General features: G+C 44.1%; 1 protein-coding gene across 12 annotated transcripts in view; it reads right to left on the bottom strand.

The window, feature by feature from the left end:
- Positions 1-13,020, bottom strand: part of LOC118080574 (acylamino-acid-releasing enzyme) — a 48,280-nt gene extending 35,260 nt beyond the window's left edge. For 3 of the 12 annotated variants that reach the window (XR_015948215.1, XM_035106005.3, XM_060271544.2), the window contains exons 1-9: positions 12,751-13,018; positions 12,522-12,651; positions 9,259-9,385; positions 7,912-7,999; positions 6,664-6,739; positions 4,708-4,844; positions 2,746-2,883; positions 1,482-1,573; positions 487-527 (exon numbers count right to left, since the gene is read on the bottom strand). Coding sequence is in view for 9 of the 12 variants with exons in the window: in XM_035106005.3 (XP_034961896.1) it covers positions 487-527; positions 1,482-1,573; positions 2,746-2,883; positions 4,708-4,844; positions 6,664-6,739; positions 7,912-7,999; positions 9,259-9,385; positions 12,522-12,651; positions 12,751-12,918 (997 nt within the window). In the remaining 3 variants the exon portion in view is untranslated. Of the gene's footprint in view, positions 1-486; positions 528-1,481; positions 1,574-2,745; positions 2,884-4,707; positions 4,845-6,663; positions 6,740-7,911; positions 8,000-9,258; positions 9,386-12,521; positions 12,652-12,750 lie in introns of all 12 variants that reach the window. The other 9 variants (XR_015948213.1, XR_015948214.1, XM_088662154.1 and 6 more) reach the window with 8 other exon arrangements.
- Positions 13,021-15,509: the final 2,489 nt, after the last annotated feature.

The raw sequence follows: 15,509 nt of genomic DNA, 5'->3' as shown, positions 1-15,509 counted from the left end.
GGCTCCATTACCTTCAGTAGCTTAGGGCCTCATCAAACCTAAATCTGGCCATGCAAACCACATGTCTGATTGCTGAAACATTTTTAAGCTCCTTTACAAAAGGCAAACTAAGCTGCAAAACTGAGATTCTGCTGGGCTGCAGAATTCCATGGAAGACTGGGCTCTTCTGGCTTACTTACACATACACACAGATTGTAAATGTGGCAGTCACTGTTGCTCTTTCTTTGCAGTACTAAGGCAGGAAATGTTGTTTCTGCTGAAATGCTTCCATTTGTGAAGTTACAACAAAGAATCCTCGACGTATTTGAATGTGACAGCCCTGACTAACTCTGCAAACATTTGTATCACTGTCAGGAAATCCACCCAGAGCTCCAAGTGACTGAGAAGCTACAGGTACGCCCCGCCACCACCACTGTTGGAGAAATATGGGAAGGAAAGGCACTGCATGGAGGGACAAGAGATAAGTTGCCTCCAAAGATGACTTACCGCAGCTACTTTCAGAGAGATCGAAGAGAAAAAGGGCTGACCTATGACAGGGAGAGGGGAATGCATGAGACGTCTCCAACAGGGACCAGGTTTTTCACCCACCCACCCCATGATGAATGTTAGTCTCTATAGGATTAAATTTTCACACTCTGCACTTAAAATATAGTGAGGCTGAGGATCTTGAGGCTTTCCCTTCCACCTTCCATTGATTTAGGAAAACCTTCAAGGTTATTTGCATTTTTTTTTCGTGGGACAGGCTACTTTAGAGAAGCAGAATGCATTTCCTTGGAGGTTTTCACCAAGGGAAATATGGGCTGGCACCCATCAGGAATCATTTAGATACAGTCTATACTATTTTAGGAAGGACAGGGGTGGAGATGGACTAATAAATAACCCATTTGGCTCCTTCCAAACCCAAGAATGGCCTCGGTCCAGTATACCTGAAGGAGCATCTCCACCCCCATCGTTCTGCCCGGACACTGAGGTCTAGTACCGAGGGCCTTCTGGCGGTTCCCTCATTGCGAGAAGCCAAGTTGCAGGGAACCAGGCAGAGGGCCTTCTCGGTAGTGGCACCCGCCCTCCCACCAGATGTCAAAGAGAAAAACAGCTACCAGGTTTTTAGAAGACATCTGAAGACAGCCCTGTTTAGGGAGGCTTTTAATGTTTAATAGATTATTTTATTTCATTTTTCTGTTGGAAGCCGCCCAGAGTGGCTGGGGAAACCCAGCCAGATGGGCGGGGTATAAATAATAAATTATTATTATTATTATATTAAGAATATCACTTCTGCTGATTCTATATTTTAGAAATCACTGACTAAGATCACATTATTGTTCAGGACATGTTGTTTCCCCTCTTTTGTTTTATTTTTTTCTTTAAACTGAGCAAAATGTTGCCCTCATAATTTCCCCCGAGGCAGTGGCTGGTCCTGGCACAGCCAACTGGAGAGCCGAATCCATGGTTTCACACTTAAGAGTGACTGAGACCTTGCCTACCTTCTGTTGGAGCAAGCATTCAAACCCAGTCTGAAGGGCTCGTGCCACCAGCCAACGAACAGTATACATTTGTCGTCTGGGGACCACAGGGCCTGGCCAGGGAAGCAAAACCAAAATATTAACCATTCACATATGGGTGGGCAAAGCTATGTCTCCATTGTCTCCCCGTAAGATTTGCAGAATGTTGCTGCAGCGGCTGAAATTCAACAAGGCTGTTTACTGGGAGACATTCCAATCATCAGGGCTCTGCAGGCAGCAGGCTACTTTACTGTTACAAGTGTTTGGAAGCAGAAAGCATGGGAGGTATGTATCTGTCTCTGCATATGATGAAGGGTCAGGTATGGATCTGAGAAAGCAGCGTTTTCTCCAGCAGGCTTCTGCTGAGCTCCAGCCTCTTGTTGCACAAATGAATAAACCTCTGTACTCCAGCGCCAATTTATTTAAACACTCTCAGATTCGCTTGTTCAGTTCAACACTATTCAAAAGCTAAGGGTGCAAAAAGTGCAAGAATCATAAAGAGAATTACAATTTGCGAGCTCAGAACCACCTCTAGGACCCAGGACACCTAGTATGTCCGCTTCATGCATTCTTCTGCAAGCCTGATAAAGCAAATGGGTCAGAGACTTCCTCCTCCCATTTTATTAATTTAAATTTTGCTTCACTATTCTGAAATGCTTGCAATCCTTGCGATCAGTATACTGAATACTGATCGCAAGGAAATGGAAAGACGAACTGCCCCCAACTATTGTAGAGTGGCAATTGATTGAATATTTACAGTTAGCAAAACTAATGGGCTGGGTGCGGGACATAGGTTACTAAAAAGTATCAAAAGAATGGATAATCTTTAAGGAGTATCTAACAACATACAGTAACCACAACATCTTATTGGCAGAACTAGAACGATATCTGTAAAATACAAAAAAAAGGAAATAAAGAAAAGAATAAAGACTCAAGTCAACATAAACAAACCTGTGAGAAACAACAACAAAAGGAACTAGATATAATGGAAAGGGTTGGAAGTATCATTTATTAGTGGAGTTGGAATACGTTTCAAGACATGATTTTGGTATGTATGATTTCAGCTTTGTTTGTTTAGTGTCGTACATTTTGTTTGTATTTGTGAAGATTTTTAAATTTGTATCTTTTTAAATATTTGAAATAAAGGTCTAAAAAATAAAAAAATGAAATGAAATGAAATGCTTGCAATCCATGGTGGTTTGAGGAGTGTCCCATTAAATTCCCATGCTGCATTGCACTGACTAACCTGTCCAGGGGAGATATGCCCTGGGATGCCCTCTAGCACTGAAACTTCACTGGTTTCAACATTCACCACACACAAGACAGGGAAGCTTTTATCACTCAGTGCCTCTCCCCAATTGTCATAGTATACAAAGTGCTCCTCCTAGAAAAAAAGCAGAGGCAGCAGCAGCAGCAGCAATTTATTATTTATACCCCACCCATCTGGCTGGGTTTCCCCAGCCACTCTGGGCGGCTCCCAACAGAACAACAACAACAACAACGTGAAAAAACAAATAAATAAAATAAATTATTATTATTATTATTATTACTCCGCCCATCTGGCTGGGTTTCCCCAGCCACTCTGGGTGGCTTCCAACAGAATATTAAAATACAATAATCTATTAAACATTAAAAGCTTCCCTAAACAGGACTGCCTTCGGATGTCTTCTGAAAGCCTGGTAGTTGTTTTTCTCTTTGACATCTGGTGGGAGGGCGTTCCACAGGGCGGGTGCCACTACTGAGAAGGCCCTCTGCCTGGTTCCCTGTAACTTGGCTTCTTGCAACAAGGGAACCGCCAGAAGGCCCTCGGCGCTGGACCTCAGTGTCCGGGCAGAATGGTGGGGGTGGAGAGGCTCCTTCCCTAAAACTTCCCTAAACAGGGCTGCCTTCATATGTCCTCTAAAAGTCGGATACATTTGTTTATTTCCTTGACATCTGATGGGAGGGTGTTCCACAGGGTCCCTGTAACCTCACTTCTCGCAGTGATGGAACTGCCAGAAGGCCCCTGGCACTGGATCTCAGTTTCCGGGCTGAACAATGGGGGTGGAGACACTCCTTCAGTAATACAGGTCTAGAGTTTCCCATGAGAAAGACATATAGGCCTCAATGTCATGCAAAGGCTTTTTTCACTCACCAGAATTTGCTGCAGACAACCTCTGCAGTCATGCCTCCATAAGCACGACTTTATCTGCAATTTAAATCCACAAACTATTCTCTAAGCCAGTGTTTCTTAAACTTGAGTCCTCAGCTGTTGTTGGACTACAACTCCCATCATCCCTGACCACTGGTCCTCTTTTGAAGTCAAATGTGACTATTTCAGGCCATCCAAGTGTCTCTATTTTCCAATTTAACAGATTGGAGAACTGGGTCCAAAGTAAGAAAATGAACAAAACTAATTTCGGTAGGGACAAATGTAAGGTTCTGCAATTAGGCAGGAGCACCAGCTGCACAAATATAAAATGAGGGACATCAGGTTTGCCAGCAGTACATGTGAAAAGGATCTAGGGTTCTTAGTAGATCACAAGCTTAACATGACCCAAACAGTGTGATGCACCAGCAAAAAAAGCTAATGCTCTTCTAGGCTGCAGCAAAAGAAGTATAGTGTCCAGGTCAAGGGAAGTAATAGTACCACTCTATTCTGCCTTAGTCAGACCACACTTGGAATACTGTGTCCAGATTGGAGCACCACAATTTAAGAAGGATATAGTTGGAACATGTGCAGAGGAGGGCAACCAAGATGATGAAGCAACAGAAAACCAAGCCTTATGAGGAACAGTTAAGGGAGTTGAGGGTGCTTAGCCTGAATAAGAGGAGACTGATAGGAGATATGATAGCCAACTCACGAACATGGACCAAGCTTCTTTTATCCTGCTCCAAAGGGTACCAGCCGAACCAATGGACTGAAGTTACAAGAAAGGAGATTCCAACTGAAGACCAGAAAGAACTTTCTGACAGTAAAAGCTCTTCAACAGCTGAACAGACTCCCTTGAAAGGTAGTGGACTCTCCTTCCTTGGAGGTTTTTAAGCAGAGGTTGGATGGCCATCTGTTATGGATGCTGTAGTTGATATAACTGCATTGCAGGGGGTGGACAAGATGACCCCTGGGGCCCCTCCCAGCTCTACAATTCTGATTCTATGACAGAATAGAGATGGTAAAGCATGTGGCATAGTATAAGCATCTCAATGCCAAATGATAAAAAGTAGATACCTTTCTTGCTTCACCTGGTTCCTCTCCTTGGGGGGACCTGGCTTGAGGGAAAAGTGGTTGCCTTTTGGGGCGTCTTCTCTCAGCGACATAAAGGATCTGTGTTTCTGTGCTGGACCAGGCAACACAACCAAACTGCTCTGGTGGCATAAGGTCAGATAGGAAAATAGGTAATGATCCTCCTGAGGCTGACCCCTCTCACTAAAGCAGAATCCAAGTGGGGAGAGAAGCAATTCATAATGCTGAGCACACAACTATGGGTAACAGGTTGACTGACTGATCTGATATTTCCCCAAAGCCATTGCAGGGGAATTAGCACTCCTAGTATGAGGCAGCAGCTCCTGCTATTATATAAAAAAGAGAGTGTGTTCTCCTGAGGTCCTAATCAATGGTTAGTGAAGACGGAGGGTGGAATCCAACACCGTGCTAAGGCGTTTGCTCTGTCACAGCAAGCATTTTTGCTTGTGCTGATGGAACAATTGCCCCTCTTTCTCCCTTGCACACTATTTTGGGGTTATTCTGACCCCTCAGAGCTGATGGGGGCATGGGGAGGGGAAGGAAGCCCCATTGCATCAGTAGGACTTGTTGCACTGCTGATGCAACTATTTGGTTGAATCTGCCCCAGAGAAAAGCCACAAGTTAGTAAACAGTGTGTAATAGGGTGATGACTTTTTCATTTTTTTTCTCAAAAATTATTCCCTGTAGCACAAATGGATGTACTTTTGCCTATTAATGACTAAAATGAGCTATATTCCATTGAAATATTAAAAAAGGTTACGCACAAACCGTTATTTTTTTTTGTACGCCATTTTACCATTTCATAAAATTGTATTAACAATTCTATATATATTTCGTATCAAATTTGGACACAACACCACATTCCACAATGGGAGTGTTCTTAGCAACATAGGGTATACACATGTCACACCTGTGCAAGTTAAAAGCCCCTTTTTGGGACCTCAAAACTCAGCCAACAGACCCTGCCGGACATGCTGGGAAAAGAACCTATAGAAGAGGTAGCAAAATATCGTCCTCTAGCGGCATCTATACTGTTACTGCAGCTAAAAAAAGCTTCCTTGTGTGTTTGATGACCCTATATAATGTTGTATATATGTGACTCTAAAGCTTGGGTTCAATTTTATATCCGCTTACAGTGACTTCAAAAATGGTCAAAAAACTGATATATAAATTTTTTTAAATCATTTTGTGCGTGAGGTTTTTTTTTTAATCAAATCTCTTTGAAAGTAAGATTTTATCTAATCTTTAATGAAAGCTCATCAAATTTTGATACAGGGAAATGAGGTTGTAAAAAAGTCATCACCCTAGTGTGTAACTATCATCCAAAGATAGTCCTACTCTATTTGTGGGGTTATAATTATTTGTTGTGCCTAAAAAGCAAGCTCCCCCTTTGTGTGGAAGTTTGATGCTTAAGATGCAAAGAGCTCAGGATTTGCCATCTAAAGGTCAAGCTAAGCAAGTAGGGCAGGCAGTGAAATCTCAAGTAGCATAGACCGGGTCTCAAATTGTGCTGCATATGCAAATTTGAATGTGACCTCACCGGAATTCTACCCCAGACTGTTTTCATAGAAACATGTAAAGGCGCGTGTGCTTTGTGACCTAGGTGCATGGCTAGTGTGACATCCACCAAAGCAGTTCAGCCTAGCCTTGTCACTAAGATCTGAAAACTTGGGGTGCTCCTGGATCTCCAGGTTCCAGTGAGAGTTAGGGAGGATCTTTTAGGAACACCACCCAGAGATGTCTGAAAGGGCAGTGAAAGAGGAAAGAATATAGCGTAGGTGAACCAAATTCTCCTTTGGCATTAGGGAGAGGATGTTAATAGGAAGAAGCATGAGCAAGTGTTGTGCTGGGAAAGAGCAGGGCACACAGGACTGAGGGAATATCACTTGCTTTGCCTGCAGAGTAGCAGCATACAGCCAAGCCCACTGCTTTTGTCCTTACCATCTGTGTATACTCTGCCATGTTTATCCAGTGCCGTGAGATTAATGCTTCTCGCCCTTCCACTCTTGTTCCAGACCTGCTCAGAAACAGAAATCAGCACAGGCCAATGTCCACCGCTACCATGCAATATCAACAGGCCTGCTACATTTCCTCAAGCACCATAACCATTTTCTTCCCTGACTCCACTGCTAGGGCTGAAAAAGATGGGAGAGCTGAAGAGGTGAGAGAAGGCAGTGCCAGATTTTAAGAGACATGTGCCCAGTGATACCAGTCTAAAGGGACTGTGCATGTAATCCCTCACCTTTGGTCTGTCTATGTATAAAGGCAGATTTCCTAGATGTTACACGCATAATACTGCAGACTTCCTTCCTTCTGATCTGTGTCTGAATCTCAGATTTCACGTTAACAAAAAAAGCAATTATCAAGTTATCCAGAGACCTGTTAGTAACCAGCTTTGACTATTTATTTCTATTTAAAATATGTATAGATTGCCTTCCTGAGTATAACTCTTTCAAGGCAGTTTACATTATAAAATATAAATAAATAATACAACAGCATCAATTTTAAAATGTAAAATACAAGGTTATTTCTACAAAACACCCCCAGTGAACCAGCAATAATAAAACAACCCACTCGGCCCACCAAATTCTCCAAACCAAAATTAATATTATTTTATTTTAAAACCAAAATATTTTATAATGCAGATAGTAACAGCTCACAAGCGGATGGCTGTATACAGCATTGTAAAATAAATAAATAAATAATAATAATAATAATAATAATTTATTATACCCCGCCCATCTGGCCGGGCCTCCCTGGGCGGCTTCCAACAGAAATATTAAAATACAATAATTTATTAAACATTAAAAGCTTCCCTAAACAGGGCTGCCTTCAGATGTCCTCTAAAAGTCTAATAGTTGTTTTTCTCTTTGACATCTGGTGGGAGGGTGTTCCACAGGGCAGGTGCCACTATGGAGAAGGCCCTCTGCCTGGTTCCCTGCAACTTGGCTTCTCGCAGCGAGGGAACCGCCAGAAGGCCCTCGGTACTGGACCTCAGTGTCCGGGCAGAATATAAAAGTATATTCCTAGAAAATTCCAAATACACATACCTGGGTGCAGCAGCACTATTCCTACTCTTTCTACACAAAGCTTTTAATAAGTCTTTGTAGCAGCATCCTTGCTCTGTAGGTGTGACGGGTATTGCCTGGCTAGCGTGCACTTTACTGTCACGCACACACACCATTTTACCTCTATCACTTCCTGCTTCTGCCCCATTTCCAAGTGATGGGTGAAAACAGCCTTATGTGTCCCAGTGGGTGACATTCTGATCAGCAATCTGTGGCACAGGAGACAGGGACAACATGAGCAGCAGAGCCAGCTCTGAGAGGCATTTTAAACCAAGGGACACCCTACCCCCCCCCAAAGGCCATCAGTGTTTTTCAGGAGGGATTCAAGCACATGCCAAAACTTTAGGTTTGCACAATTCAAGTAGGTTAAAGCACTCAGTTACTTTAGTGCAACAAATCCATCTTTTTTAAATAAAAAAGGACTTTTAAATTATTTTCCCTGTCACTTTCCTAACGTCACAAAGTATGGGACGAGCAAATTGATAGGATGATATATAAACAACCCCAAACCCAAATGATATATTTGGGATGATATATAAACAACCCAAATGAGGATGAGCACTCATTGTTGCGTAAGGTAAAGGTAAAGGGACCCCTGACCGTTAGATCTAGTTGTGACCGACTCTGGAGTTGCGGTGCTCATCTCGCGTTATTGGCCAAGGGAGCCGGCGTACAGCTTCCAGGTCATGTGGCCAGCACGAAAAAGCCGTTTCTGGCGAACCAGAGCAGCACACGGAAACGCTGTTTACCTTCCCGCTGTAGCGGTACCTATTTATCTACTTGCACTTTGACGTGCTGTCGAACTGCTAGGTTGGCAGGAGCTGGGACCGAACAACAGGAGCTCACTCCGTCACGGGGATTCAAACCGCCGACCTTCTGATGGGCAAGCCCTAGGCTCAGTGGTTTAACCCACAGCGCCACCCATGTCCCCTTGACAATGAGTCAGGATGAGCACTCATTATTGCATAACTGCCCCCAAAGCAAAGTAGAAGGAATGCTCAATAAAGACTGGATACAATCTGACCTCTACATAAAGTCTGTGCAAGTCAATAAATAGATAGGTCATTTGGTCGAAGCCCATTTATTTCCATCTGCTTTAAGGAAAATGTTCCAACCTGGAAAGGAGCTAAATAGTTTATATGCAGTCCTATGATTCCCATCACTCCCAGTTGAAGACTTTCAGGTTGCACAAAGAAGGATCTTAGCCTATGACTTGCGGAAACTGATGCCAGTTATAACTGACAGTAAGAGGGTAGCACAATTTGTCACCAAGGCAAAAAAAGTTATGTTTTCTTAAAGCACCCCCTTCAAAACAACCCATTCTAACCTATCTCGGTTCCTTGGGAAAAGCTGATTATCCTTACTCTGGTTTATATTTTATCTTGTGCCAGGTTATCCCAATCCAAGCCTGGATTGAATTTCTAAAGCATGGTTAGATATGCTAAGGGCAACCGGATGCTCTACGTACTGGTCCCGGATCTCAGCTGGAATGCCAACAGGAGTAACGGAGACAACTGCTCTGCCATTGTGGTGTAGGATATACTGACGGCTGAAATGCAGCTTCTGACGGTGCCCCAGGTCAGGCTGGCACCACTCTGCAGGAAAGGAGAGAGATAAGACCGGGAATCTGAGCCTTGGAACCTCCCATCCCAGTGTGTAGCACTGCTGTTTCTGAATTGATTGAGACTGTTTTATGCAGAAATATGTGGGAAGCACAAAGTCCAGAAAGCCAGCAAGACACAGACACCGATTCTGCTCCAAGACACCACGATTAAGATAACCAGAGTTCAGAAATGGAGAACTGATTGTAGACCTACGGGGAGAAAGAGCACCACATCCAGCAATAAAGGAGTTGAGAGTGTGTTAAACTAGAATTAATCTTGTAAGAGATGACAATTAACTGTGTTTAGAGACATTTAGGGAAAGTGCAGCTTATCAGAAATGAAATTGCAAGTAAACAGCATGAGCTGTCAAGTTTTCCCTTTTCTCACAAGGAAGCCTATTCAGCATAAGGGAATTTCCCTTAAAAAAAGGGAGAACTTGACAGCTATGGTCACAAGTCTCATTAAAGACTTCTGGAATTGGTAATTTCAAGAGACATTTCTGCTTATCATTGTTTAGAGGTCACACACAATATAGTTATCATCCTCTTTCATGCTGCAAATTAGCATAAGCGACGTTTTTCTAACTGAGAACAGACACTTGACATTCTACAGATACAGGGACGTCTTAAGCATGTTGGACGCCCTGGCGCCGTGGTGCGCAGATCGCTCCGGCGCCCCCGCCCCGTTCCTTGTCGCGGCTGGTGGGCGGGCGCAGCCCGGCACCCTGCCGCCCCGCGCCACCCAGTTTACCCCTAGAACTGGCCCTGTACAGATACCTGGAAATCATTAACATTGGATACAAATTAGCCTGTGAGATTCTTGGCCAACTTTGCAGCTTCATCTTAACAGCCTCACTATGTCGCAGGGACATAGTTTGCACCCAAACTCATTCTAGACTCCCCTTTGTGTTAAGCTCTTTTTCTGCAGCGAGAAGGGGTGTTGGCCTGCCCAGTTGTAATATTTTGCTACTGTAGGTACTAGGATCAGCCATAGCCAGGTGTATAAAGATGTGTACTGTCAGCATACTTAAAACAGGGCTCCTTATCCTGCAGTCTGGAGAGGGGTTTCCCTCTCTTATTTCCCTATCTATATGGCCATCTCTCTTATCTTCATTTCTTACCTACTGTTACAAACAAGCCCATTAAGCTTTCCTCCCATACAGCTCTTGGTTGCCACATTACTGATCATAGTTCTCAGAGTTTATTCAGGCTTGAGTATTAGCATATTGAGAGAGGTTGCCCAGCCCACTCAGGTAACCCCTCCTGGAGAATTCTACTTCCTGCCAGTAGAGGAATTGGGCAGTGACAACCCATCCTAAACATCTCTTTCACTGCAGAAAAACTGTCAGTTGCCATGAGATGCTGCAAGGCTTGATAGCACATTGCTTTTTTAACCACAGTCTCAAATCATGTTACTAATAATTTTTGGCTCCTAATTTGACATTATACACAAGTCTCTTACTTTACCATATAAAAGGGGGGCAGCCCCTCCCCCCTTTGCATTCAGCATATGTGATGAATGTTTTTTTTTCTTTTTGTAAATTACACATTGTCTTTTAACTTGGAAGTAATTGCAAACTTGAGATGTATGGGCTGGGATGTTGTTATTCTTACAAAGTGAAGTCAGCTTTTTGCAGTGCATATGATTACAACACACCTGAGAATTTCTGCAAAAATGGGTCAACTCCTCTCCTCCTAACACAAGGCCCCAATGGAGGCAGGTTGTTGAAAAGGCAACTTAGTTTTCTGACCTCCATGCCACGATACTTCTAATGCCAGAGGTGTAACAGGCAAGAGACAGGGGGCAATCCAATATTTTTCTCATCTGCTACCAAGTAAGAGGTGCCCTGGCTGTCTTATGTCAACCTCCCTCTGTGACAAAGTTCAAATGGAAGGCCACTGCAACTCTATGTTTAACTGGCTTGGGTTCTGAGATGCCCAAAGCGGACGGCACTGCATATTAATATTTGCTTTTTAAACAGCTGATTAACAGCAAAGGACCATATAACCAGACTCAAAAAGTACCACACACAAGCTTTATAACCTCCATACATATACCAAATTTTCACCTCAGAGTCCCCCCCCCACAACCCTTGTCCATAGCATTTACAAAGCGAGACCCTCACGTATCCTTCAGCAAGTTTACACTTCCAATGGTTGCTTTTGATTATATATTTTGTGATTTTGTATTTTGATTTTGTTCTGTGAACCTCCCTGAGACGGGGTCATAGCTGCCAAGTTATCCCTTTTTTAAAGGGATTTTCCCTTATGCTGAATAGGCTTCCTCGCGAGAAAAGGGAAAACTTGGCAGCTATGGACGGGGTATAGGGCGGTATATAAATTCAATAAATAATAATTTTAATAATAATTTAATTTAATAATAATATTTATTTAATTGATAAATAATAATTTTATTATGTATACCCCACCCATCTGGCTGGGACTCCCTAGCCACTCTGGGCATCATGCAGCATATATTGAAACATAATCGAACATTAAAAACTTCTTGATACATGGCTGCCTTCAGATGTCATCTAAGTCAGATAGTTGTTTGTTTCCTTGACATCTGAAGGGAGGGTGTTCCCACAGGGAGTTTTGGAAGTGAGGAAGAAAGGTTGTTTTCTGCTGCTCCAGAGAAGCGGACACGGAGCAATGGATTCAAACTACTGTACAAGAAAGAAGATTCCACCTAAACATTAGGAAGAACTTCCTGACAGTAAGAGCTGCTCGGCAGTGGAATTTGCTACCAAGGAGTGTGGTGGAGTCTCCTTCTTTGGAGGTCTTTAAGCAGAGGCTTGACAGGCATATGTCAAGAATGCTTTGATGGTGTTTCCTGCTTGTCAGGGGGTTGGATTGGATGGCCCAGTAGAAGACCCTCTGGGTTTATAAGCCAGTCTATTCCCCAGCGTGGGCTTGAGTCACTTGCAACATGCTGTTCACTACTTCAACGTGAGAGTATTTTTAACGGAGCAGTGCTGAAGCCCGTCGAAAAGAGAATGGGGAGGGAAACTGCCCGCCCACCAACAGCTCAGCCCAACCTCCCACTGAGCTTGTCCACACAACCTCGGCTCTTCAGAAGCGGGGACCGGGAGAGGAGAGCGCCGGCCTAACCCGCGCAACTGGCTCACCCGTGTAGAGGGGCAGGCACTTGGCGCCGCCGCAGGCAGCAAACCCGACTCCTACGCTGGCATAAGTCACGCGAGGAAACCGGCTCAGCTCCTGGTACAGGGCTCCGAGAGAACCCGACCCCGCTGGAGGCTAGAAGGAGAGAAGAAGAGGCGTTCTTCCAGGGCAAATGGAAGCGCTTGCCCAGCGCCCTCCCCCTTCCCCCGTCCCTTCCCTGCTCCGCAGCCCCACCGCCTCTTCCGCTCGCTCCGCTCTGGAAGCCATCGCCCTGGAAGCCCCGCAAAGTTTCCCCGAAGCAGCCCGAGAGGAGCTCGTCCCGGTACAGCAGGGCGGCCACAGCGCACGGGCGGCGCCGACAGCGATTGGCCGGACGGGGAGAGGGGGCGGGGACAGAGTCATGCCTCTGCTCGCGGTTCCCCCTGGAAAAGCCCTGCCGATCCTTTTTTTTACAGGCAGGCGACTAAACTTAAAGATACAGTACACGCAAAGGAGAGGCTTGTTTTCACCACAGCTGAGGGATCGACGGCGCTGTGTGTGATCCCTGTGAGACGCGCAGGATCCCCATCACTGAGAACTGACTGTATCGGGGTCTCTCGCCCTGCCCATAACAAAAGCAACCCCAACAACAAAGTTTTGCTTCTTTTTCTATCATAACTATTCACTCACTTCAGCTGCCCTGCAGGGTTGCTAGGTACGTGAGAACCACGCTAGTTGCACGCTGCCCTGCCGCAAGCTGCTTGGAATGGCGAGAGTAAAACGCAATGTGATGGGAGGAGGGGAAACTGCACATGTGGCAAAAACGCAATTACACAGAAGCTCGAACACCAGCTACTGGGAATAAAACTCGCTCCTAGCCGCAGACCCCAATCTCCATTCTGTGGCATAGTCCCCCGCTGTGAGGGAACCTGGTGTTATATATATCAGATAAGCTCATGCTTCTCACCCACAACTCTGCACAATTTAACGAGTCATACTGGTGTGTGCATCTCCCTCAACACATTTTCTCAACGGAAGGTCAATCCCCTGGAAGCAGCAGAAGAACTAAAGCAGTGATGGGCAACCTTTTGAGCTTGGTGTGTCAAAATTCGCCAAAAAACCGAGCATAACTCAGGTGGTGTGTCACTTCAAGAGAAAAACACCATAATTTCAAGATATTTATAGTTTAAATAACAAAAATGTATAATGGTAATATATAACTGTATTTAATAAGCCAAAAACTAATTACTGTATTTAACCAAACCAAACCAAAAACCCCTTATTTATCATAAAGTGCCCAGAGTTGCTGAGCTTTTTGGGAGGAGTTGCTAACCAAAGTTTTGGAGGTTTTTTGGGGGGGTGCAAAAAGTTGCTTTGCTTTTGGGGGAGGATGCCCCAAAGCTGCTGCGCTTTTTTGGGGGGGGGGGAAGAGAACAGAAATAAATGGCGAATAATACCTTCGCTGGAACTAACACGCAGCACCGACATAGTCTGCCAAAGCGCCAAAAACCCCCAGCACAGAACAGGTTAAAAAATGAACGCTGTTACACCCAATCATAGTCTGCCAAAGCGCCAGAAAAACAGCACAAAAAGGGTTAAAAAAACAATCTCTGGCTACCAGCAACAGTGGAGACAAGCTGTAGGAGGAGCAGGAGAACAAATTGGGGGGGGGGAGCTCTGCATTTCCACAAGTGTGTCATAGGTTCGCCATCACTGAACTAAAGGAAGGTGATGGGATCAGGGTGGTGGTTTCAGCAGGGGTCTCTTGGCAACATTTCATTTGTTACAACACATTCATTTACAGGCTATGGAGAACGCAAAGGATGCAACCAATTACTCTTATGCAGCACTGCTGAAAAAGCAGTGGGATACGAGAGGCAGGCGGTGAGTATAGGAGATTCAAGTTAAATTGTAGCTCTGTTCACTGGCCTAAGTGAACAATTTAACCAACGGAACACAGCATGAGAATCAAAATACATTTTAATCTGACCCAAGCCCTCAGAAAGAAAATGGCAAAAATACTGGGAATTTGTGGAGTGATTAATCCTACACTATCTTTTATTTAGTAGGAATCTAGTTACTTGGCTCCCAGCGCAAATGCAAAGCAGCTATCTTAACAAAGGCATGAGGAACCTTTGGCCCCTACAGGGACGCCCTACCTATTGGCCATGATAGATGGGAGTGAGGAGAGCTGGAGTTCAACAACAATGGGAGACCCATAGGCTCCCAACCCATGACAAAAGTGACTGTCTTTCAAATGGAGGTATTCTTCTTCTTTGGCAATCACTCATAGCCAAGTAGGATGGTCTTCCATAAACATGGTTTTAACAGTGAGTCTGTAAGTGACTGTGTAGGCCAATTCTGGATCCACATGTCTTTCCACAGCACATGTAGGTTTCTGGGCGGGATTCGATCATGGTGAGGGTTTGCCAAGCGTGCCTTCCTCTCAGTACATTTCTCTCTTTTGTCCTGAGTTTGAGCATCTTCAAAGCCCAAGAGGTATTAACAATACCCAGCTAATCTGTCTTGAAGATTTCTGGCTACTTTGGGGATTATTTAAAGAACTGAAGGAACAGGTGAACAGGAACTTTAATGGGATGTATTTGAAAAGAATGGTGGTAATTAGTGATACACTCAAGTACATTAATATAAGGTGTCCTCCTGCTCCATTTAAGGTTTCTTAAATGGATAGATAAATAAAGAAAAAATACTTGCTTTTTCAAGAATTCAAGGCTAATTAGACATTCTATGGCTTTTTAAACTGGCGTGTGTTGTTTTGTTTGTTACTATGTTTTGGGTTTTTATATTGTAAACTGCCCTGTGATCCTTGGATGAAGGGTGGTATGGACATTTTAATAATAATAATAATAATAATAATAATAATAATAATAATAATAAATAGAAGGGGGGAATGGGACAAAGCCATTGAAAATAACAAGAATGTTAAGATGGCTATTGATAGTCCATCCCTCAGTTTCCAAAAAACCAGCAGCAGATAGGGTAATGGGTCTCTG

The sequence above is a fragment of the Zootoca vivipara genome, chromosome 2 (assembly GCF_965207765.1).
Source record: "Zootoca vivipara chromosome 2, rZooViv2.hap1.1, whole genome shotgun sequence".
Classification (NCBI taxonomy): Eukaryota; Metazoa; Chordata; class Lepidosauria; order Squamata; family Lacertidae; genus Zootoca; species Zootoca vivipara.
This window is presented reverse-complemented; position numbering and strand designations above follow the sequence as displayed.